This window comes from Carassius auratus, unplaced genomic scaffold (genome assembly GCF_003368295.1).
Source record: "Carassius auratus strain Wakin unplaced genomic scaffold, ASM336829v1 scaf_tig00024495, whole genome shotgun sequence".
In the NCBI taxonomy this organism is placed as follows: domain Eukaryota; kingdom Metazoa; phylum Chordata; class Actinopteri; order Cypriniformes; family Cyprinidae; genus Carassius; species Carassius auratus.
Window position 1 is genome coordinate 1 of NW_020525351.1, and position 23,870 is coordinate 23,870.

The 23,870-nt window shown below is 42.3% G+C and overlaps 1 protein-coding gene and 1 long non-coding RNA gene across 2 annotated transcripts; both read right to left on the bottom strand.

Annotated features, from left to right (window-relative positions):
* Positions 1 to 13,688: 13,688 nt before the first annotated feature.
* On the bottom strand, positions 13,689 to 14,581 carry LOC113078180 (uncharacterized). The gene is made up of 3 exons (XR_003281467.1): positions 14,570 to 14,581; positions 14,382 to 14,429; positions 13,689 to 14,182 (listed from the first exon to the last, which is right to left on the bottom strand). It is a non-coding gene; the product is annotated as an uncharacterized LOC113078180 (long non-coding RNA).
* A 901-nt stretch (positions 14,582 to 15,482) lies between these two features.
* On the bottom strand, positions 15,483 to 21,969 carry LOC113078179 (E3 ubiquitin/ISG15 ligase TRIM25-like; the record flags this gene model as incomplete). The annotated part of the gene is made up of 2 exons (XM_026250492.1): positions 21,308 to 21,969; positions 15,483 to 15,581 (listed from the first exon to the last, which is right to left on the bottom strand). Coding segments are annotated over exons 1-2 (678 nt in total), but the record flags the coding sequence as incomplete, so codon positions are not given.
* Positions 21,970 to 23,870: the final 1,901 nt, after the last annotated feature.

Genomic DNA, 23,870 nt, shown 5'->3' on the forward strand with positions numbered 1-23,870 from the left:
GGTTCCAGCGTAAGTGACTCACTCAACTGAATCGGTTCGTGTGTTCCTTCTTTTTCTTCTTTAGTCATGTTTACACGACACTGTGAGCACTATTACAGGATTAACTCGGTAGTTTTATGACATTAACTAAAATAATAAAAAACTAAAATAAATAAATAAATATAATAGTAAATATTCCGGTGATTTGACCGCTAACTAGTGAACCGCTCCATTAACACGACGAGCTGCAGCTCAGAACACATGTTGGATGGAAACATTGTGCTTTAGGATCGAGTTCGTAGCTGAACTGACTATATTTAAAAATAGTTTGACTCTATTCAGTTGAAAATCATCTGAAAGCTTTCAGTCTCTCGTACCATTGAAGTGAATGTTAAATTTGTTGCATTTTCTCCTCCACAACTGAAAGTATATGATTACTCTAAACTTTTCTTTAACTGTTGGCTGTTCAACACATGAGATGTAATTGTCGGTTTTCCTGCAGAAAGCTGAACTCTAGTGTCTGATGTTTTCTGGATCATTTTTTGGTAAAGGTGATTTCTTGCATGATTTCTGTCTCACAGAACAGCGCCGCCTGCTGACACTTAATAAATATTTTCAGTGTGAAACAGTTTGACTGTTGTCTACTGAGAAAAAAATAATTCTGAAATCAAAATAAAATATAAAAATAACCAGTAATTAAAAATTTAACTATAGACTATAATAGTTTATGTAGAATACTAAAGTAACACAGCTCTGTAAGACGCTGTCACTGTCCTTTGTTATTGTATTTAATAATGATTTATTTTTAATGGCTCGGGTGACGAGAAGTTACCTCTGTAACAGTGAGTATCTTTAAAATCATTGTTACAAGTAACTTAACTACAATACTTTAAAACATTGTGTGGATGTTATTGTTGCAGTTTATTTTTAATTGTGAACTAAGATATATATATCTCTAAAAAATTTATCAAGCCAGTTTTTTATATATAAAAATCTAAATGCATTTTTTTTTATGTCACAGTTCTGACTTACTCTCACAATTTCAAGTTTGTCTTGCACTTGTGAGTTTATATCTCACATTTATATAAAATATATAAAAACAGTCAAAGTTGTGCCAACATAGAATTGAAAAAAAATGTGAGAAAAAAAAATGAGAATAAAAAAAAGAAATTGTGAAATATAAACTCAGAAATATGAAAAAGTCACAATGTGTCAAAAGAAGTCAGAATTCAGAATTACAAAAGAGTAAAAATTAAATTCAGAATGGACAGAAACACAGTCTAAACTGTGAGATATAAACTCAGAATTGCAAACAAAAGTCAGAATTGTGAAATAAATTATTTTTTATGGCGTGGTGGAAACGAGCTTTCATAGTTTGCTGATTTTATTGTTTTATTATATTTTTTTTCTTTTTCTCATCTTCCCAACATCATGCACTGAATTAGAGAAGCAGCAGAGGACACCACTGACTAACACATGAATATCATCTCTTATTCTGTCTCTTATGAGATGATCAGACTGACGTTATACATGCTGAAGGTGTATTTCTACAGGAGAAGCTCGTCTCTACACAAGTGTGTGTATCTGCTCCAGCTAATCTGAGATGAGACTGAACATGATCTCACACATGATCTGAGAGGAATGTGCTGTCGAGGAGAGAGAACCATAGAGAGACATAAACACAGAGGGGTTTTCTGAGATTTATATCCCTAAATGCTGCTAACTGTCATGAATGCAGTGTGTGAGAGAGAATGTGTTCATGAACGAGTCCCAGGCGCTTCATTTACTCTCTTTGACTGATTTTTAACATCGCTGTCGTATCAGATCCACCAATGAAATCTCAGCCAAGTTTCCTCAGATTCTGACACAAACTCCTCCAAGATCCTTTCAGCAGTTAAAGATGATATTGAACAACTCTGTACAAATTCACACGGATCACGTCTCAGACAGTTAATGATCTACTTTCTTTAACTTTTTAAAAATAAAAAAACATGTAATTCATAACCTCTAGGAATATAAGCACACCGTAAAAAAAAAGTTTTTCAAAGGTGTAAAACATTTTGGACAAAAACAGGCTTATCCAAGTACACTAAAATATTGAGAAATTGTTAGTAAACACTCAGAAATTTTTAGTAATTTTCACAATCAATAACAAAGAAACAGCAAGAAGATTTAAGATTTTTGTATTCGTCACATACAGGATTATATAGAGCATATATAGCTAGCAGTGAAATGAGAGTCAGGTCCACTCCATGGAGAGTGCGATTATTAAAGAATACAAAAACAGAGGAAAATATACATAAATATAGGTATGAAAAATGAAATAAAAGTAAACAATAAAAATATTTGAAGAAAAAAAAGTAAACTGTAGAATTAAATAGAGAAAATAAAATAAAATGTGCATGAAAGTATACTGTAGTCTTAATATTAAGATACACAGGAATGTACAAGAGCCGAATGTTCAAACAGGTTGTGACACTGTCAATATGACGAAGTGAATAATGAACATCTTTCTCATTAAGTGATTATTAAGTGGAGACATGGAGATGTTAAGAGGCTGGTTTTGAGTTTAAGAGTCTGATGGCCTGGGGGAAGAAACTCCATGTTTTTTCCATCAGGCTACAGAAGTGCTTACCAGATGGCAGCAAAGTGAAAAGATGGTTACTGGGGTGGATGGAGTCCTTGATGATTTTAGCAGCTCTGCTTTTGCAGCGTTTGAGGTAGATGTCCTGCAGAGAGGGGACAGCAGACCCTGAGATACGCTCAGCTAAACGCACAACTCTCTGCAGGGCTTTACTTGACTTGACTGGAGCTGTTCCCGTACCACACTGAGTCAATACACTTTCTATGGCCCCTGAATAGAAAGTTTTCAGGATTGCTGGTGAGATGCTGAATTTCCTCAGTTGTCGCAGATGGTACAGTCTTTGCCTGGCTTTATTGACCTGTGTTTGAATGTGAGTAGTCCAAGTCTGGTCCTCTGAGATGTTTACACCAAGGTACTAGAAGCTGCTCACCCTCTCCACAGGTGTCCCGCTGATCATTGTCCTGGCATCTTAAAGTAAGGTTCTCTACCTCATCCAGGTATGCGGTCTCATTATTGTTGGAAATGAACTGGCCTACTTTCACCACTCGAGGTCTGCAGGTGAGGAAGTCTTGAATCCAGTCGCAGAGTGAAGAGTTTAGGTCTATGAGTTTAGAAGCAATCTTGATGGGGACTATAGTACTGAAAGCAGAGCTATATTCAATAAATAGCAGCCTTACATAGTTCCCGGTGTTGCCATCAATGTGTGTGAGAGGAGAGTGCAGCATGTGAGAGATGGCATCATCTGTGGATCTGTTGAGGCGATAGGCAAACTCAAGAGGGTCTAAAGTATCCGGGATTGAGGAGCAAGTGTAGTTCTTTACCAATGGATTTAACTGAAGTAATGCATTCACTTAAACATAAAAAATTGAGGAGGAATAACTGAAACAGTATTACCTTGTAAAATGATAATATTTAAAAAAATATTTTGTGCAGTGTACATTTACAAAATACTGTGCAAATATTTGTATGTAAAAAGTATGAATTACCATTTAATGTGAAAATGTATATTATGTTAATAAGAAAATACATGTACTTAAAAACAGTAAACGGTAAAATATGTATTTTATATGTATTATATGAATTAACAGTAAAAACGTTCTCTGATGGAATGTTGTGGCAAGAACAACACTAGGGGTCGCACTTGGGAGTCCAGACACCTCTGACATCATTGAGAAAAGGACAGTTGAACAATTGGCGAGCAAAATCTGCATAGCTGGCCATGCCCAGGTATAAATTGGCCAGCGTGGCATTTTCTCAATCGTGTTGTTCTGAGGAGTTTCTAAGCAAAACTCAACTTCGCAAAAAGTGCTTAAGTGACGGAAGTGTATTCCAGGGTTCATAAGAAGGACTGAACTGGACTAAGGGCATACAATACCATAGCGAAGATTCTTCTGGCAGGACACATCGCTCGTCAGGATGCTCTCGATGGTGTCTCTGTAGAAGGTGCACATGATGGGGGCCAGGTCTCTGGCTCTTCTCAGTTTGCAGAGGAAGTAGAGACACTACTGTGATTTCTTGGCCAGTGCTGCGGTGTTGTCGGTCCAGGACACCCAACTCTACTTCTCTTTCCAAACAGATGAATCGACGCTCGCATTTGAGCCTGTCTGAGTGACATTTCTAGCTGGAAGAATGACCATCACTTTCAGCTACTCTAACTAAGACAGAACTGCTGGTGATTCCAACTAACCCATCGTTTCTTCACAACTACTCTATACAGCTGGGTTCGCCAAACATAACTCCTTCGAGGACAGCCAGAAACTAGAAGTTGTGATGGATCATCAGTTAAGCTTCACAAACCACATTTCTACAACGACCCGGTCCTGCAGGTTTGCCTTATACAACATTAGGAAGATTAGACCCTTCCTGTCTGAGCAAGCCACCCCAACTTCTTGTCCAAGCTCTTGTTCTCTCCAGACTGGACTATTGTAATGCTCTCCATGATCAATCCTGTACAACTGGTCCAGAATGCAGAAGTGAGCCAAAAAAAGCTGACGTTACTCCTCTCCTCATCAGGATACACTGGCTACCAGTAGCCGCTCGCATCACATTCAAGGTACTGATGCTAGCCTACAAGACGACCACTGGCACGGCACCAACTTACCTAAACTCACTGGTTTAGTCATATGTGCCCTCTAGAAACTTGCGTTCTGCAAGTGAACAACGCCTTGTGGTGCCATCCCAAAGAAGTTCAAATCACTCTCAATGACCTATTCCTGGACTGTGCCCAGCTGGTGGAATGACCTCCCAATCTCAATTTGAACAGCTGAGTCTTTACTCATTTTCAAAAAACATCTAAAGATTCATATTTTTCGCCAGCACTTAACCAACTAATACTAGCACTTTCCTTTCCTTTCCTTTCCATTTTTTTTCTTGTCTATTATATTCTTGAAAAAAAATAATAACCTGGCTACATGTTCTATACTAGACTAACTAGTCTAGTGTCTCTGCTGTCGCTGAATTGACTCTCATTTCACTGCTGGTTATATATACTCTATATAATCCTGTATGTGACGAAAACAAAAATCTTGAATCTTCTTGCTGTTTCTTTGTTATTGATTGTGAAAATTACTAACAATTTCTGAGTGTTTACTAACAATTTCTCAATATTTTAGTGTACATGGATAAGCCAGTTTTTGTCCAAAATGTTTTACACCTTTGAAAAATATTTTTTTTACGGTGTGCTTATATTCCTAGAGGTTATGGATTACATGTTTTTTTATTTTTAAAAAGTTAAATTAAGTAGATAATTAACTGTCTGAGACGTGATCCGTGTGAATTTGTACAGAGTTGTTCAATATCATCTTTAACTGCTGAAAGGATCTTGGAGGAGTTTGTGTCAGAATCTGAGGAAACCTGGCTGAGATTTCATTGGTGGATCTGATACGACAGCGATGTTAAAAATCAGTCAAAGAGAGTAAATGAAGCGCCTGGGACTCGTTCATGAACACATTCTCTCTCACACACTGCATTCATGACAGTTAGCAGCATTTAGGGATATAAATCTCAGAAAACTCCCCTCTGTGTTTATGTCTCTCTGTGTTCTCTCTCCTCGACAGCACATTCCTCTCAGATCATGTGTGAGATCATATTCAGTCTCATCTCAGATTAGCTGGAGCAGATACACACACTTGTGTAGAGACGAGCTTCTCCAGTAGAAATACACCTTCAGCATATTTAATGTTAGTCTGATCATCTCATAAGAGACAGAATAAGAGATGATGTTCATGTGTTAGTCAGTGGTGTCCTTTGCTGCTTCTCTAATTCAGTGCATGATGTTGGGAAGATGAGAAAAAGAAAAAAATGATAATAAAACAATAAAATCAGCAAACTATGAAAGCTCGTTTCCACCACGCCATAAAAAATAATTTATATCACAATTCTTTGGTAATTCTGAGTTTATATTTCACAATTTCTCATTTTTTACTTAGATTTTTTAAGATACATATGTTAGTTCAGAATTAAAAATAAATGAAATAAACTGCAACAATAAAATCCACAAAATGTTTAAAGTATTGTAGTTAAAGTTACTTGTAACAATGATTTTAAAGATGCACTGTTACAGAGGTAATGTCAGGATTTACTCAGGAGACAGAGGTCGGTGAATTCAGAGCAGTGTTTCTTTATTTATATGTACGAGTGCACGGTGAGTGCTTCATGTTCAAGTGCGGGTAGTATGATAAACACAGGGGACGGGACAGTAAACAGGTGATCTCGCTTGATACAGGAGTGACAAAGCTACAGTCACAGATCACTCACTTATAATCTCTTCCTTCACATTTCAGCTGTTTGGGGTCCTTTTGACTCTCACTCTATATAGACTAAAACAATCAGATATGACAATCATTTCTAAAATATGTTTTATAATATATAACCTACTGGTAAAGTTAACATTCACTTCAATGGTACGAGAGACTGAAAGCTTTCAGATGATTTTCAACTGAATAGAGTCAAACTATTTTAAATATAGTCAGTTCAGCTACGAGCTCGATCCTAAAGCACAATGTTTCCATCCAACATGTGTTCTGAGCTGCAGCTCGTCATGTTAATGGAGCGTTTCACTAGTTAGCAGTTACCTGGTTAACATCCCTTACCAAAAAGTAGTATACTTCAAGTTTATTTTATTAAGTATACTTAAGTAAAGTTCAAGTATTTTAAGTATACTTTATGTAGCAAGTAAACAATATCAGTGTTCTAGTAGTATACTTGTAAATGTACAGTTTCCGTACTCCTTGGGACTAAATTGGCCCACTTTCTAGTATATAAAATTATACTTTTAAGTATACTTTAAGTATAACTCTAGAAAACTAAGCATACTTTCCCATTTTTTGTTTAAAAGAAGTATACTAATAGCACACTTGAATAAACTGGTTTATACGACCTAAAAGAACACACTGTTTTTATGAAGAAAAGGTTCATAATGTAGCGTAAGCTTTGGGACATTTGCTCTCTGACACACAGTAAATCATAAATTATGTTATCACAGTTCATATCTGCATATCCACCTTATTCTAAAGTATTTTAATGCATTTGTAACTTTCCAGCTAACAGCAAACTACTCACAAATTTTACTAATGTTTCTTAAAAGTTATATAAATGTTCGGACAAAACATAGAATTTTGAGATAAAAAGTTGCAATTACCTTGTTTTAGTTTGTATTCATTGTTGAAAATGGGCTTCTATATGATAATGAAGTGCACGAGGGGAAAGTAATGACTAAAACTCCAGCAAGATAAATACACAAATATGAATTCAAAGTCACTCAAATATATTTATGCTATTCTTCTATTGTGCGACAAAATAAACGCCTGAAATGTGCTCATATTGTGAGCCGTGTCCTGGGCACCTATCAACGTCGCCCTGGCAATGAGGGAGATTCACCTGCACGCAATCACAGCAGGCTGATCGGTCCAGCTGAAGCGGATGAGGAGAGGACTATAAACGCTGTGGCTGAAGGTGACACAAAGAGGAGAGGATCTTCAGATGACTGAAACTAACGTTGTGTCTCTTGTCCCTCTAGACAGCTACGGATCGACCAGCCCGCCACCCGAGCACCGGACACCAAGTTCCCTTGCACTCAGCCGGCCGGCAAACAGGATCACGTGGCACCGAGGACGAGCACTGGACACTACAGGATTCAGAACTACACAGAGCACCATTCAATAAATACACCCTCCGGGGCATCACTTTGCACTAAACCCTGTCGTGTGATTCTTCAGCCCATTCCACTGCGCAAAGCCACATCCAAGGCCATCGCCCAGGAGCTCTTCCTGCTGTGCAGCCGGGTCATACCCCGGGAGATACTGACCGACCAGGGCACCCCCTTCATGTCCCGGATGATGGCTGACCCCTGCCACCTCCTAAAGGTCAAGCAGCTTCGGACCACCGTGTACCACCCGCAGACCGATGGGCTGGTCGAGAGGTTCAACAAATGATCAAATGCTGTCGTACGTCCTCTTCGGCATCCGGGAAGTCCCCCAGGCCTCCACTGGATTCACACCATTCGAGCTCCTGTTTGGGTGGCAGCCCCGTGGCCTGCTCGATGTCGCCCGAGAGGCCTGGGAGCAGCAGCCGACCGCCCATCGAACCACGGTCGAGCACGTGAGGGAGAGGATCGACCGCATCATGCCCCGCGTCCGGGAGCACCTGGCGGCCGCCCAAGAAGCTCAACGTCGATGATACGACCGGGTGGCCCAACCACGTGAATTCCAGCCAGGGGATTACGTTCTAGTCCTCGTCCCCACAGCGGCATGTAAATTCCTCGCCAAGTGGCAAGGCCCGTACATCATCGCGGAGAAGGTGGGGCCCGTGACTTACAGAGTACGCCAGCCGGGGCGCCGGAAGGAAAGCCAACTGTACCACATAAATCTCCTGAAGCGCTGGGAGGGGACGAGGACTCAGCTTGCGGCCCTAGCCGCCTCCTCACCCGTGGTTGTTGACGTCAGCCCCCACCTGTCGGCCGCCCAGAAGACAGAGTTTCAACATTTGGTCGGTCAGTTCTCCGATGTGTTCTCCCCACGGCCCAGGCGGACCAATCTACTGCAGCATGATGTCCGCACACCACGCAGTCCCTGGTCCAGTCCCATAGTCATGGTCCCAAAACCGGACGGCACCCTCCGGTTCTGTAAAACATTTCTAAAATATGTTTTATAATATATAACCTACTGGTAAAGTTAACATTCACTTCAATGGTACGAGAGACTGAAAGCTTTCAGATGATTTTCAACTGAATAGAGTCAAACTATTTTAAATATAGTCAGTTCAGCTACGAGCTCGATCCTAAAGCACAATGTTTCCATCCAACATGTGTTCTGAGCTGCAGCTCGTCATGTTAATGGAGCGTTTCACTAGTTAGCAGTTACCTGGTTAACATCCCTTACCAAAAAGTAGTATACTTCAAGTTTATTTTATTAAGTATACTTAAGTAAAGTTCAAGTATTTTAAGTATACTTTATGTAGCAAGTAAACAAATATCAGTGTTCTAGTAGTATACTTGTAAATGTACAGTTTCCGTACTCCTTGGGACTAAATTGGCCCACTTTCTAGTATATAAAATTATACTTTTAAGTATACTTTAAGTATAACTCTAGAAAACTAAGCATACTTTCCCATTTTTTGTTTAAAAGAAGTATACTAATAGCACACTTGAATAAACTGGTTTATACGACCTAAAAGAACACACTGTTTTTATGAAGAAAAGGTTCATAATGTAGCGTAAGCTTTGGGACATTTGCTCTCTGACACACAGTAAATCATAAATTATGTTATCACAGTTCATATCTGCATATCCACCTTATTCTAAAGTATTTTAATGCATTTGTAACTTTCCAGCTAACAGCAAACTACTCACAAATTTTACTAATGTTTCTTAAAAGTTATATAAATGTTCGGACAAAACATAGAATTTTGAGATAAAAAGTTGCAATTACCTTGTTTTAGTTTGTATTCATTGTTGAAAATGGGCTTCTATATGATAATGAAGTGCACGAGGGGAAAGTAATGACTAAACTCCAGCAAGATAAATACACAAATATGAATTCAAAGTCACTCAAATATATTTATGCTATTCTTCTATTGTGCGACAAAAATAAACGCCTGAAATGTGCTCATATTGTGAGCCGTGTCCTGGGCACCTATCAACGTCGCCCTGGCAATGAGGGAGATTCACCTGCACGCAATCACAGCAGGCTGATCGGTCCCAGCTGAAGCGGATGAGGAGAGGACTATAAACGCTGTGGCTGAAGGTGACACAAAGAGGAGAGGATCTTCAGATGACTGAAACTAACGTTGTGTCTCTTGTCCCTCTAGACAGCTACGGATCGACCAGCCCGCCACCCGAGCACCGGACACCAAGTTCCCTTGCACTCAGCCGGCCGGCAAACAGGATCACGTGGCACCGAGGACGAGCACTGGACACTACAGGATTCAGAACTACACAGAGCACCATTCAATAAATACACCCTCCGGGGCATCACTTTGCACTAAACCCTGTCGTGTGATTCTTCAGCCCGTGACACTGGTGGAGAATGCGGGCAGCTTACTGAAGGATTACTCAACCGCCTCGCCCATCACTGGTTGCTCGCCGGGAGCCCCAGCGCTGCCCAAGTGGCCGAAAGTGTCGTCGTGGACCGGTATTTGTGCGCCCTGCCATGGCCCCTTCGACAGGCGGCCGGAATGAGGAATCCACGCACCGTGGGAGAGCTCGTCGAGGCCGTGGAGCTAGCGGAGATGACGATGCGACGAGAGGCTGGGGAGCGAGCACCGACATTTCCCCGGAGGGTTTACCAGGAGCGACGCACGCCAGAGGGCACCCAGCGCACAGTCAGCAGGTCGGCGGTTCCCGGCATGCAGGATGAGCCGATGCCCACGGAGCCACCACCCTCTCCTAATCGCGCCTGGCTGGCAGGCTGTGCAGTCCATCTGGAGCCACCGCGAGGAGCACCCCAGGCCGAGGTTACCATTAACGGCCGACTGTATACAGCCCTGTTGGACTCTGGAAGTGCGGTGAGCCTGGTCCAGTCCTCCCTGTTTCCCCCGCGGACGGGATCCAAAGCGCGCCTCTCCATTACCTGCGTCCATGGGGACACCCAGAACGTGCCCACCCGACGAGTAACACTCTCCACGAGGGCTGGCACCTGGCCATTGGAAGTGGGCGTAGTCAGGGACCTGCCCGTGCCTCTGCTGTTGGGGAGAGACTGGCCAGGCTTCGACCAACTGCTCACCCAAGTCACCCGGCCTGCCAGCCCTGCCTGGAATTGCCAGAAGAGGAAAAAACAACAGCCGGGGTCCCCGACAGCGCCCTGTCCTCCTGGCTTCGGACAGCGCCCGAGATGGTGAGTCCCTCACCCAAAGTGCTAACCTTTTCTATGATGTGTTCCAGCAGGTACGGGGTGGGGGAAGTTTTATGAAGGAGCAGCTCGGGGACGACCGGCTGAAGCACTGCTGGAAGCAGGTGAGAGTGGTTGAGGGAAAAGAGGTCCAACCACCACCACACCCAACCCCACACTTCGTGGTTCAGAACGGCCTGCTGTACTGTGTCGCGCAGCGGAGAGGGGAGGAGGTCAAGTTGTTGGTAGTTTCAGTGGATGAGCTGCTGGAGCGGCTGGGGAGAGCCCGGTTCATATCCACGCTCAATCTCACCAAGGGCTATTGGCAGGTACCGTTAACAGAGACCGCCAAACCAAAGACCGCCTTCTCCACCCCTACTGGCCCCTGGCAGTACCGGGTTCTCCCCTTCGGGCTGCACGGGGCTCCGGCTACCTTCCAGAGGATGATGGACATTGTGCTGAGACCCCATCAAGCCTACGCCACAGCCTACTTTGACGATGTCGTCATCCACTCGGAGACCTGGGAGGACCATCTGGAGCGGCTCTGGAGGGTGCTTCTTGAGCTGCGGCAGGCAGGGCTCACCGCCAACCCCAAGAAATGCCACCTCGCCCTACCTGAAGCACAGTACCTCGGTTTCCAGGTGGGCCGGGGCCTAATCCGTCCACAACAGGGAAAAGTGACAGCCATTCTCTCGGCCCCGAGGCCCTCCACCAAGAAACAGGTACGGGCCTTCTTGGGGTTGGCTGGGTATTATCGATGTTTTATACCCAACTTCTCCTCCCTAGCGACGGCCCTGACAGACCTCCCTAAGAAGGGACAGCCGGAGAAGGTAAAGTGGGGAACCCCGGAAGAGGAGGCATTCAGAAGGATAAAGGCAGCGCTCACATCTGAGCCACTGTTGCGCGCTCCCGACTTTAACTGTCCCTTCTTATTGCAGACGGACGCATCCGACACCGGGTTGGGAGCCGTCCTGTCCCAGGTGCAAGATGGTGAGGAGCACCCGGTGGTCTACATCAGCCGAAAGCTGTCCACCACCGAGCAAAGATACGCGGCAGTGGAGAAGGAGGCGCTGGCCGTCAAGTGGGCAGTCCTGGAGCTGAAATATTACCTACTGGGACGGAAATTCACCTTCTTCACCGATCATGCCCCGTTACAGTGGATGGCCCGGGCTAAGGACACCAATGCCCGGGTAACGCGGAGGTTCCTAGCGCTCCAGGACTTCCACTTTGACGTGCGACATCGAGCTGGAACCGCCAACGCCAATGCGGATGGACTCTCCCGTCTGTGGACAGCTTTCGCAGGTCTGTCAGGTACTCTTCCTCCACCAGCCCCCGCCTCCCCCCTCGCCCGAGGAACCAGAGCGACGCTTAGGGGGGGGGGGGGTGTGAGCCGTGTCCTGGGCACCTATCAGCGTCACCCTGGCAATGAGGGAGATTCACCTGCACGCAATCACAGCAGGCTGATCGGTCCCAGCTGAAGCGGATGAGGAGAGGACTATAAACGCTGTGGCTGAAGGTGACACAAAGAGGAGAGGATCTTCAGATGACTGAAACTAACGTTATGTCTCTTGTCCCTCTAGACAGCTGCGGATCGACCAGCCCGCCACCTGAGCACCGGACACCAAGCTCCCTTGCACTCAGCCGGCCGGCAAACAGGATCACGTGGCACCGAGGACGAGCACTGGACACTACAGGATTCAGAACTACACAGAGCACCATTCAATAAATACACCCTCCGGGGCTTCACTTTGCACTAAACCCTCTAAAACTAAACTTCTCTGAAACTTATGAACATGAAAATTCATTTTGATAGGAAAAATACAAATTGTGACACTAAAGTAAAACTAAATGACTTATTTCATTCAACACAAATAAAAGCACAGAAACACATGGTCACGCAGCAGGAACAAATGACAGACACATTGCGTGTGGAGTCAGGCTTTAGAGAGGCTTTTATTAACAGAAAATAACCAAAATAACCAAAACAGTGAATAGGAGTGTCCACAGGGAAAGGGTGTTCAATATAAACAGGGGATCTGGTGTCTTCTTCATGCTGTGAGGTTTGTGAAGGACAGGTAGTGTTCAGGAAGGAAGGACCCATCTTGGTCCTCCGTGGCCCACAGCACTTCCCGGAAATAAACACCCAGCATTCTGGTCCATCAGCCGTATAACAGGGGCGGTTCTCGTCCTCATGGCTCTGGTGCGGGGGAATCCCTCCACACACCCTTCCTGGAGCCACGAGGACCCCAGAGATCATTCACGAGGAAGAGACCGGTCTCCCGAGGAGAGACACACTCGGCATTTAAACAGCGGTGGTGATGATTGTCACAACTAACACACTGATCTTACTGTTTATATGAGGAATTATTACACATTTATTCTGACTGTTATTTCAGTGACAGAAGTTCAGCTGCAGTATTAATGTCATGAAGAGAAAAGAAAAGACTCTATAACATCTCACTGTTACTGATTCATCATGCAGCTCAAAGCATTATGGGTAGAATCTCTCGTCAGTCTATTCTGATTCATCAACACAGTTTCACTGATCCAGACCAAACACTAAACCCAGGATAGAGCGTCTGAGTGAATGTGGTCTGGACTGTGTGGATGAGGCTCATTGTGTCAGAGAGGCTGTAGAAGGACAGAGTTCCTGCTCTGTGATCCACAAACACTCCTATTCTCCTGACAACATCATCATCATCATCACCATCACCATCACCATCACCATCATCAGACACTCCTATTCTCCTGACAACATCATCATCATCATCACCATCACCATCACCATCACCATCATCAGACACTCCTATTCTCCTGACAACATCATCATCATCATCACCATCACCATCACCATCATCAGACACTCCTATTCTCCTGACAACATCATCATCATCATCACCATCACCATCACCATCATCAGACACTCCTATTCTCCTGCTGATGGGCTTCACAGAGAGAGCAGTCTTTATGTTATTGTGTATGAATGAGTATCTGGAGCGAGAGCAGATCAAACTCCAGGACTGATCATTACGTCCAAACACACACTCTTTACCCCGTCCCTTCCTGCTGATGCTCTTATATGACACTGATATAAACACACATCCACTCCACTCAATCTCCCAGTAACAGCGTCCACACACACTCTCTCTACACAACACCTGATGATACACATCAAATCTGTCTGGATGATCAGGATACAACTGGACTGGGACAGTGACAGTAATCACTCTGTTGTTCTCAGACAGACGAAGGTGTTTATTCACTGTGTTCAGATCCAGAGTGAACTGATGGGAATCTGATGGAGATAAAACACATCAGAATCAGGAATTATGAATCTGTTTGATCTTTTCATGTTCAGTGTATCATCAGTGTCTCAGTACAGATGAACAGATATCTGTGAACATCATCATTTACATCATCAGTTATAAAACTCTTCTACAGGAAGAACCTAAAGACTCTCAGAGAGTTTTCTGCTGGTTTTCTTACTGACTTACATTGTAGGAAGTCGTTCCTGGTCCAGAGATCAATGCTGGTGAATGTGACTGTGGAAATCAACAGACATGAACAATGTGATTCTCATGATCCTGTATCTATTCCTAACACATTTCTAATATGATGTTCTCCATGATATGAGATGATGATGGACTGGTTTCTGAGAGCAGATGAATCTCCAGGACTTTACCTCTGTCGGAGATCTTCTTGAGCTCCTCTTTGCAGAAATCCTCCAGTTTGTCTCTCAGCTGATGGACAGATTCTCTCAGATCATCAGAAGAGAAGAGAGAACTGAAGAGATCATCATTTACATCTGTAGATTCAGGAGGAGCTGAGAGAGACTGGAAACTCTACAGAAAACAGAAATCAAACTCATCAGCTCCACACTTCACTCAATAACCTTCAGGAACATCAGATTTGATCTTTAGTAACTATCCTCAATCCAGCACTTTCACAACATCAGCTTCATTCTTCTCATATTCATTTAATCACATTAGAGCTACAGATTCATTTCTAACAGCTCAAGCACATCAATGGAGACTCATTGTAGAGTTGAGTAGATTTGCTCAGGAAAAGCAACTCAAAGGTTTTGATCAGATTGACCACTTAAGAGTGGTTAGAGACCCGGACTTGAAAGCTATTTGTAAGCTTCTCTTTCAGAAGAAGATGATCAGATGAGAGTCTGACTGATGATTATATAATAAGACACTCATGAACTGTTTCTCTGTGAGTCTCTGTCACAGCAGGATCTGCTCAAGTCCACTATGATCCTGTTCTTCTAGATCTGTGTTACCTGCAGGAACTGGATGTGATCCTGTGTGTGTGAAAGCTGCTCCAGCTCAGCGTCTCTCCTCCTCAGATCATTGATCTCCTGCTCCAGTTTCTCCAGTCGTTCTTCAGCTCGACTCACTGCAGTCTTTTCCTGATCTCTGATCAGTCGTATCAGCTCAGAGCGGCTTCTCTCAATGGAGCGGATGAGCTCAGTAAAGATCCTCTCACTGTCCTCCACTGCTGTCTGTGCAGAGCGCTGTTAGGACACACAGTGATTCAGCTTCAGTGAGTCTGAACTGAGACGGAGACAAACTTCTCTTCTTCTCCAGACTCACCTTATGAGACTCCACAGTCTCTCTCAGCTGCTGGAGATCTTTCTCTCTCTGCTGGATTCTCTGCTGGAGCGTCTTCTGAGTCTCCTTCAGCTGCTTCTGCAGGACAAACAGATGATCGTCAATCTCACAGAAAACTACTGACACTAAATCATCATGAGAACAGATCAATCCAGTAAAAGAGGAGCTGATAACTAACAGCTGTAGGTTCAAACTCCAGAAGTGATGATGAGTTACAATCATAATATCAGCATGAATTACTGTAAGTGTAAGTATTATTTATTTTATTTTTTATTTATCCTTTATTTTACCAGGATAGTCCCATTGAGATATAAAATCTCTTCTTCCAGCGAGTCCTGGCCAAGATGACAGCACAGAAAGTTTCACATAAACAACAAACATAACACTCAGAATCTTTCATAAAATATTGTCCAGCACTCAAAATAACAACAAAAACTACTTAACCAAACATACACACGTTTCCCTTAAATTGGTCAATAAGAGATTTTTAAAAACTTTTAAAGAGGGGAGTGCTTCTATCATTATTATACTCTGCAGCTCATTCCATAACCAGGGAGCATAGCAAGAGAAGGCAGTTTTACCAAGCTCTGAACGTACCTTTAAAAGCAATTTAACTCTAGATCCAGAGCTTTAAGTACAGGTGTAATACGATAAAAGGCGACAAATATAAATTGGTAGTTTTCCTAACAATGCCTTAGCAATAAACATCAGCATGTGTATTTTTCTCCTTTGAAACAAAGAAGTCCAACCCACCAATTCGTACAAGGTACAATGATGAGTGCGTGAAGAGGCACTCGTCACAAAGTGCAAGGCAGCATGGTATACACAATCTAACTTTTTAGAGAAGATGAACTTACATGCATATAAATCACATCAACGTAATCTAATACGGAGAGGAAACAACTTTGAATAATTCTCGTTCTTGCTTCTAAAGGAAAACATTTCTTTAAACGGAAGAGGAAACCCAGTTTTGGTCTAAGTCTTTTCAATATGTACATTAAAACCTAATTTTTCATCTAGCCATATGCCGGAGTATTTATAACAATTTACTCTTTCTATACAGTCCCCTTCTAAAGTTAAAATCAGGAAATCTGCTTTAATGGAACTACGGGTGAAAAGCATATAATTTTTTTTTTTTGTGTGTGTGTGTGTGTGTGTTTTAAACCAGTTTCAAATTTGACAATGACAGTTGCAAAGACCGAAAAGAATCTTTCAGAAACTCCATGGCTTGGTTCAAAGAATGTGCTACTGTGTAAATGATTGTGTCATCAGCATATAGATGAATTCTAGCTGGGGTTATCCCACAACCTATGTCATTTATATAAATAGAAAATAAAATTGGTGCTAAAACAGAACCCTGTGGAACACCTTTTTTAATTGTTTGTTCTGCAGATATAAAATTTTCAACTGAGACACATTGAGTTCTTTTAAATAAGTAATTATTAAACCAATTTAGAGCTGTTTCACTAAAACCCACACAACTAAGTCTCTGCAACAGTAGTTTATGATCCACAGAATGAAATGCTTTGGAGAGATCTACAAATAAAGCTGCACAGTGATGTTTACTATCCAAACATTTAATAATATCATTAGTGACCAGCTGCAGTTATAGTACTGTGACCTGATTTAAAGCCTGATTGAAATTCATTTACAATTTTATTTTCAGTTATAAACTGTTTTACTTGATCATTTATAAAAGATTCAAATACTTTTGCTACATTTACATTTACATTTAATCATTTAGCAGACGCTTTTATCCAAAGCGACTTACAAATGAGAACAATAGAAGCAGTCAGGTCAACAAGAGAACAACAACAGTATAGAAGTGCCATGACAAGTCTCAGTTAGTCTAGTATAGAACGCATAGCCAGGTATATATATATATATATATATATATTTATTTATTTTATTTTTTTATTATTATTTTTTTTATTAAATGAAAAAGACAAGAAAAGGAAAAGTACTGGTGTTAGTAGGTTAAGTGCCGGCGAAAAAGATGAGTCTTTAGCTGTTTCTTGAAAATGAGTAAAGACTCAGCTGTACGAATTGAGATTGGGAGGTCATTCCAGCAGCTGGGCACAGTCCAGGAAAAGGACCATGAGAGTGATTTTGAATTTCTTTGGGATGGCACCACAAGGCGTTGTTCACTTGCAGAGCGCAAACTTCTGGAGGGCACATAGGATTTAACCAGTGAGTTTAGGTAAGTTGGTGCCGTGCCAGTGGTCTTCTTGTAGGCAAGCATCAGTACCTTGAATTTGATGCGAGCGGCTACTGGTAGCCAAAGTAACCTGATGAGGAGAGGAGTAACATGAGCTTTTTTGGCTCATTGAAGACAACCCTCACTGCTGCATTCTGGATCAATTGCAGAGGCTTGACAGTACATGCAGGAAGAGCCAGGAGAGCATTACAATAGTCCAGTCTGGAGAGAACAAGAGCTTGGACAAGAAGTTGGGTGGTCTGCTCTGTTAGGAAGGGTCTAATCTTCCTAATGTTGTATAAGGCAAACCTGCAGGACCGGGTCGTTGTAGCAATGTGGTCAGTGAAGCTTAATTGATGATCCATCACAACTCTTAGGTTTCTGGCTGTCCTCGAAGGAGTTATGGTTGATGAACCCAGCTGTATAGAGAAGTTGTGATGAATCAATGGGTTAGCTGGAATCACCAGTAGTTCAGTCTTTGTAAGGTTAAGCTGAAGGTGATGGTCATTCATCCAGCTAGAAATGTCACTCAGACAGGCTGAAATGCGACCAGCTACCATCGGGTCATCTGGTTGGAATGAGCAGTAGAGTTGGGTGTCATCAGCATAGCAGTGATAAGAAAAGCCATGCTTCTGAATGACAGATCCTAAAGATGTCATGTAGATGGAGAAGAGGAGTGGTCCAAACCAGTGTTGAGTACTCGAGACTCGGACTCGGTCTTGGACTCGGTCTCGAGACCGTATTTTAATGGTCTCGGTCTTGTCATGGACTCGTGTGCATTTTGACTCGGTATTGACTCGGACTCGAACATATTAGGAATCAGACTTATGCCCGAGTCCACTCGAGTCCCAATCAAAATATTTCATGATTATTACTGTATGTTAATGTTTATTTAAATTGATGTATGATTGACACATCCAATGACTGGTGATTTTCTTTTGACGTGAGACGTTAGGCCAGCGACACACTGGATGCGTGGCGTGTCTGTTTTTAATTCGGCTCCCATGTTAACAGGTTAGATCTTGCAGACTGCCTGCGTGAGCCGCGCGGAAAACCCGTGCATGCTAGAAATAGAACCGACGCCTATTTTTCACGCGACACGCGTGCATGTTGGAAGTGTTTCCAGGCAAAATATACTAGGAAAATATGTTTATATGTCATTTTGTACACAAATACATATTAATTCATGACATTTTGATATTTGAAAGTCTATAGGTTGACATAAATTCAGATATAAATGTAATTTTAAAAATAAATTAATAATGATCGATTTTCAAATATTGCACCTGTCAAACATACTCTATTTTGCCGTCAATACTGTTGATGGTGTCTTATCAGTAGGTGTGTAAAAAAATAAATTTGATATTGTTGTCATGAAGACAAGAGCCTGGTTTTTTGGCGGCCTCCCTCTATGTCACCTACAGCCGCAGCAGCGCGCCAAGTGCCGCGTGCAGGCACGCTTCTGGTGTGTAAAGACACAGAAAACGCGAAGCAGCCACCACGTTTCTGGCACGCAGTAGAGACGCCACGCAGCCAGTGTGTCACCGGCCTTAAGTTACCCTCCTGCCATCCGCCTGTAGTGATCCCGCTTTCCAGGAAGCCACATTGCTACATTATTTCTCTCAACTGTGTTATTTTTACAAAGTAGGACAAAATGGTCACAGAAAAAAAACAAATATTGTTTAGTTAAATTATATTATGAATACAGACACAGACTGACTGTCTCAACACTAAACATCTCCCCCTCAAAAACAATGTCTGACAGAATGCATTGAACTTATATTGCATTTGATCCAGCTTTCTTCCCCTGGCACATACACACTTTTGGATGAAATTTTCCTGGACAGTCACTCGGCTCTTGTGTGTATGCCCTCCGTAACAAAAAAAAATAGTGTGTATTTTACCCTGCATTAAAACGCACCATCCAGGGAAATTAGCATTAGATTATCCGTTGCTGTTACAGAAAGTGATAAAATGGTAACTGTTGTCAGTCCCCGCTTCCTCTGCACCAGTAAAGAGAGGTTTTAGTCGGGGTGGATTGATCATGAGACCACATCGTGCTTGGTTGGGTAGCAGGATGGTCTCCTCACTTATTTTTTTGAAAAGTAATTATGCCCATCTCTAATCTTCACAACATCTAAAGTGCACATAATTCAATACATTGTAAGGATATTAGCAGTTATTAGCTAAGCTTCAAAGTTAAAAGTTATGTAAAAGCTGTTACAGTTGAACATTTACAGGTATAGTGGTACAGTAATGTTACTTGTACTAGAAGTGTTATGTGGAATTACAATATAGAGTCGTACAGTAATGTTATGTGTACTAGAAAGGTTATATGGATGTGTATAGTGGTACAACGATGTTATGTGAAAATGAGCACTTAATATTGACAAGTAACACTTCATAATACTAATAAAATTACCTTTACACCACATACTATGTGGCCCTTTTAACCTTTATTGTTTCCACCAAACATTTGACATACTCTTGAAGATTTCTTTAGGTCTTGTCTCAGACCCAATCTCTCTGGTCTCGGTCTTGACTCAGACTCGACCCTTTCTGAACTCGATCTGGACTCGGACTCGAATGAGCTGGTCTTGACTACAACACTGGTCCAAACACTGAGCCTTGAGGAACCCCAGTAGCAAGGTGGTGTGACTTTGAAACATCACTCCTCCAAGACACACTGAAGGATCTGTCAGAGAGGTAGGACTTAACCCACAGGAGAGCAGTTCCAGAGATTCCCATCTTTCTGAGGGTGGACAGGAAAATCTGGTGATTAACAGTGTCAAAAGCAGCAGACAGGTCCAGTAAGATGAGTACCGAGGATTTTGAAGCTGCTCTTGCTAGTCGCAGGGCTTCAGTAACCGAGAGCAGAGCAGTCTCAGTTGAGTGGCCACTTTTGAAGCCAGATTGGTTGCTGTCCAGGATGTTGTTCTGTCCAAGGAACATAGAAAGCTGGTTGAACACGGTCATTGTGAAGTTTCCCTCAGTCTGCGGTGTGGAGAATTGGTCTTGAATAGTGTCCGAGCGTCACAGCAGCTGTTAATTTTGTTGTGGTAGTAGGATGTTTTAGCTGTGAGGAAATTTGCAGAGAAGGAAGAGAGGAGAGATTGATAAACACTGAGGTCCATAGAGTTTTTTGATTTCTGCCATTTCCTCTCTGCAGCCCTGAGTTTAGAGCGATGTTCACAGAGAACCTCGGACAGCCAGGGGGGAGATGGGGCAGTGCGTGCTGGTCTAGACAACAGTGGGCAAAAGTTGTCCCTGAGTGGGCAAAAGTTTGCTATCACTGACAACTTTGAAATCGGACGGTAATTATTCATCTCAGATGGATCACCACCACCATTATAAAAGTGAAACTGACACAGACGTAGAATTTCACACTGACAGTGTTTCTGCTGTGTAGCAGAACTTGCATGTTAACAGATGGATATGTATATTTAGTCACAGAACAGGTGAATAGTATAATCAAGGCTCATTTTAAGAAAGATTGTGTTGATGTTTATGGTCCATCTTCAGCAAACAGTTAAACTTTTCTAGCAACTACTGCTCATTTCTGCTGCCATATGTCAGCAATATTTGATCAGTGTCTAGTGTTAAATACCTGTTTCTCTGTCCTCTGATCTGCAGCTGATACAATGTCGTGGTTTTTATGTTCAATAACTGTACACAGCACACATATACATTTCTGATCAGTGCGACAGAAAACCTCGAGGATCTTCTCATGTTTCTGGCAGATCATCTCCTGCAGTCGTCCAGTAGCTTCAGTCAGATTGTGTCTCTTTCCTCTAAAGAAACTCTCATGTTGCTCGAGGTGATTCTGACAGTAAGAGTTCAGACACACCAGACAGGACTTGACGGCTCTGTATTTTCTTCCAGTACAGACGTCACACTGCACATCTCCAGCTCCAGCGTAACAGTCATCAGAGAGTCTGGTCTTCTTCAGTTTCTCCACCACTTCAGCCAGCATGGTGTTTCTAGATAAAGCAGGTCTTGGACTGAAGGTCTGTCTGCACTGAGGACAGCTGTAGACTCTCTTCTGATCCTCCTGATCCCAGCAGTCTGTAATACAGATCTTACAGTAACTGTGTCCACAAGAAGTGGTCACTGGATCCTTCAGCAGATCCAGACACACTGCACATGTGAACTCCTTCTGATCCACTGAAATTCTGGTTTCTGCCATTTTACTGCTTGAATACAGAGACACAAACACACAACAGCTCAACTACACTTCAGTTTCTCTTTCCCTGAAATCAGGCGATTCCTGCTTCCTGCTTCTGTGTCTGAGTCACGTGTTTTTCTGCACATTCTCTCATATTTTAACCCCTTCATGTTCCTGCAGTCTGTTAGATGTGCAGGATCTCTGTGTCTCGTGTCAGGTGTTAAAAATACTCTGCACACACTTTTACTACCATGCACTGTAAAACTAATCCTGTGTATTTACAGTATGTTACTGCAGAAAAACATTAGCAGCTGTGGATGCCAGAAATTCACTGTAGAAATATGTTGATGGCCTTTCAGACACACTGGATTTACTTCAAAATTATTTTTACTCAGATGTTCCTCAACGACAAAAATACAAAGGAGCAGCAAGTAAATTAAATTAAATATGAAAAATAGCATTTTCTAATCCAAATAATCTTTCTTTAATTCATGATTTTAAAAATAATTTTTATAGTGCATAATGAGGGAACAGTTTGGTGCACAAAACATAATAAAACAACACACGTGGCATTAGAATAATGCAGTAAGCACAGAAAATATAATATAAAACAAAAACAAGAAGCAACATTACCCACATAGCAAACGAACTTGGTCGTCTGCAATGGTATGTACCCTTTCAGCCAGAGCTGGGCCATGTGTGGCAATGACGACACGACGGGGATCTGACAAACAACATGAGGGCCGATTGTTGATGGGAGGAGTGTGGCCCAAATCAGGATAAGATCTGCAAGCATATTATGTGACTCATGATAAACAAGATAAATACAATATTGCATGACAATGCTTAAATGATCACATACATTTTAATGTACAGTGTAGTATTGTTAAAATGTAGTCTTTGAAATGTCAAGTCAAAACAGAATGAAACATTATCATTAAAAAATTAAGCAAATCAGTCAAGTGCATTAAACTTAATTATAATTTTATTACATTTTATAATAGTATTCTTGGCACAAATAATCTTAGAATCCTTACATGAAAAGAAAGAGAGAGAGAGTATTTAACCGTTATCATGTAATATTTATTTGGTCAACTATGGGACACACTGATCTATAATAGAGAGTGGGTGCACATAATTTGTATGCTGCCATTAACAAACATAACATAAAATGATCCTGAAAGTATTTCATTTTAATTAAAATCCTGTTTCCATTTGATAATTCGAGGAACAGATCCAAATTCAAACTGCATTCATTGGCGATATGTATCTACTTCTTCTGTTGCTATAGTAACTATTTAAAAATTTGCCGTTAAGAAGTTTTACAACAAGTTTTATGGCAGCGATATCAAACGCTCATTGGTTCTCGCTGGTTTCGTCAGAGATTGCGACATGTCGTGTTTCCGGTGATACGTGTTTTGAATGAGAAACGCACGTCTTGAAGGAGTGGATCGGGATAGTATTTTCAGCGTTTAACATCTTAAATTATGCCCTGCTCCTCACACTACTATTATATTTCAGGAGACGAGCGGTAAGTGAGTGGTTTGGGCAGAAATTATTATCACCTGTTTCTTGTTCTAGTAATTGGCGTGGAGAGGGTATAAAACGGCAGGAGAGACGGAAGCAAGTGAGAGAGAGTGGGACTGCTGGCGGAAGCCGAGACCGGAAACCGGAAGCCGGAAAGCGAAAGCACCGAGTGAACGCAGCAAAATAGAAGTCACCATATGGTGTTAGAAAACATTTGTTTTATTTTTGTTAATAAATTTACGTCAGCAGTCCAGCCGACCCCTTGTCCTCTTCCTTACCCACATGAACTCACAACACTGGTGCCGAAGCCCGGGAAGGAAGACGGACCGACGCCGCCACCATGCAAAGCCCGTCCTCCACGCCGCTTGCGGACATCATCTCTTCCCTCGCGGTCCTCCACCGCGAGCAACACCAGGCGCTGCTGGATCTGAGGACCGATCAGGAGCGACGGTTCCAGGCCATCGTCCAGGCCCAGCAG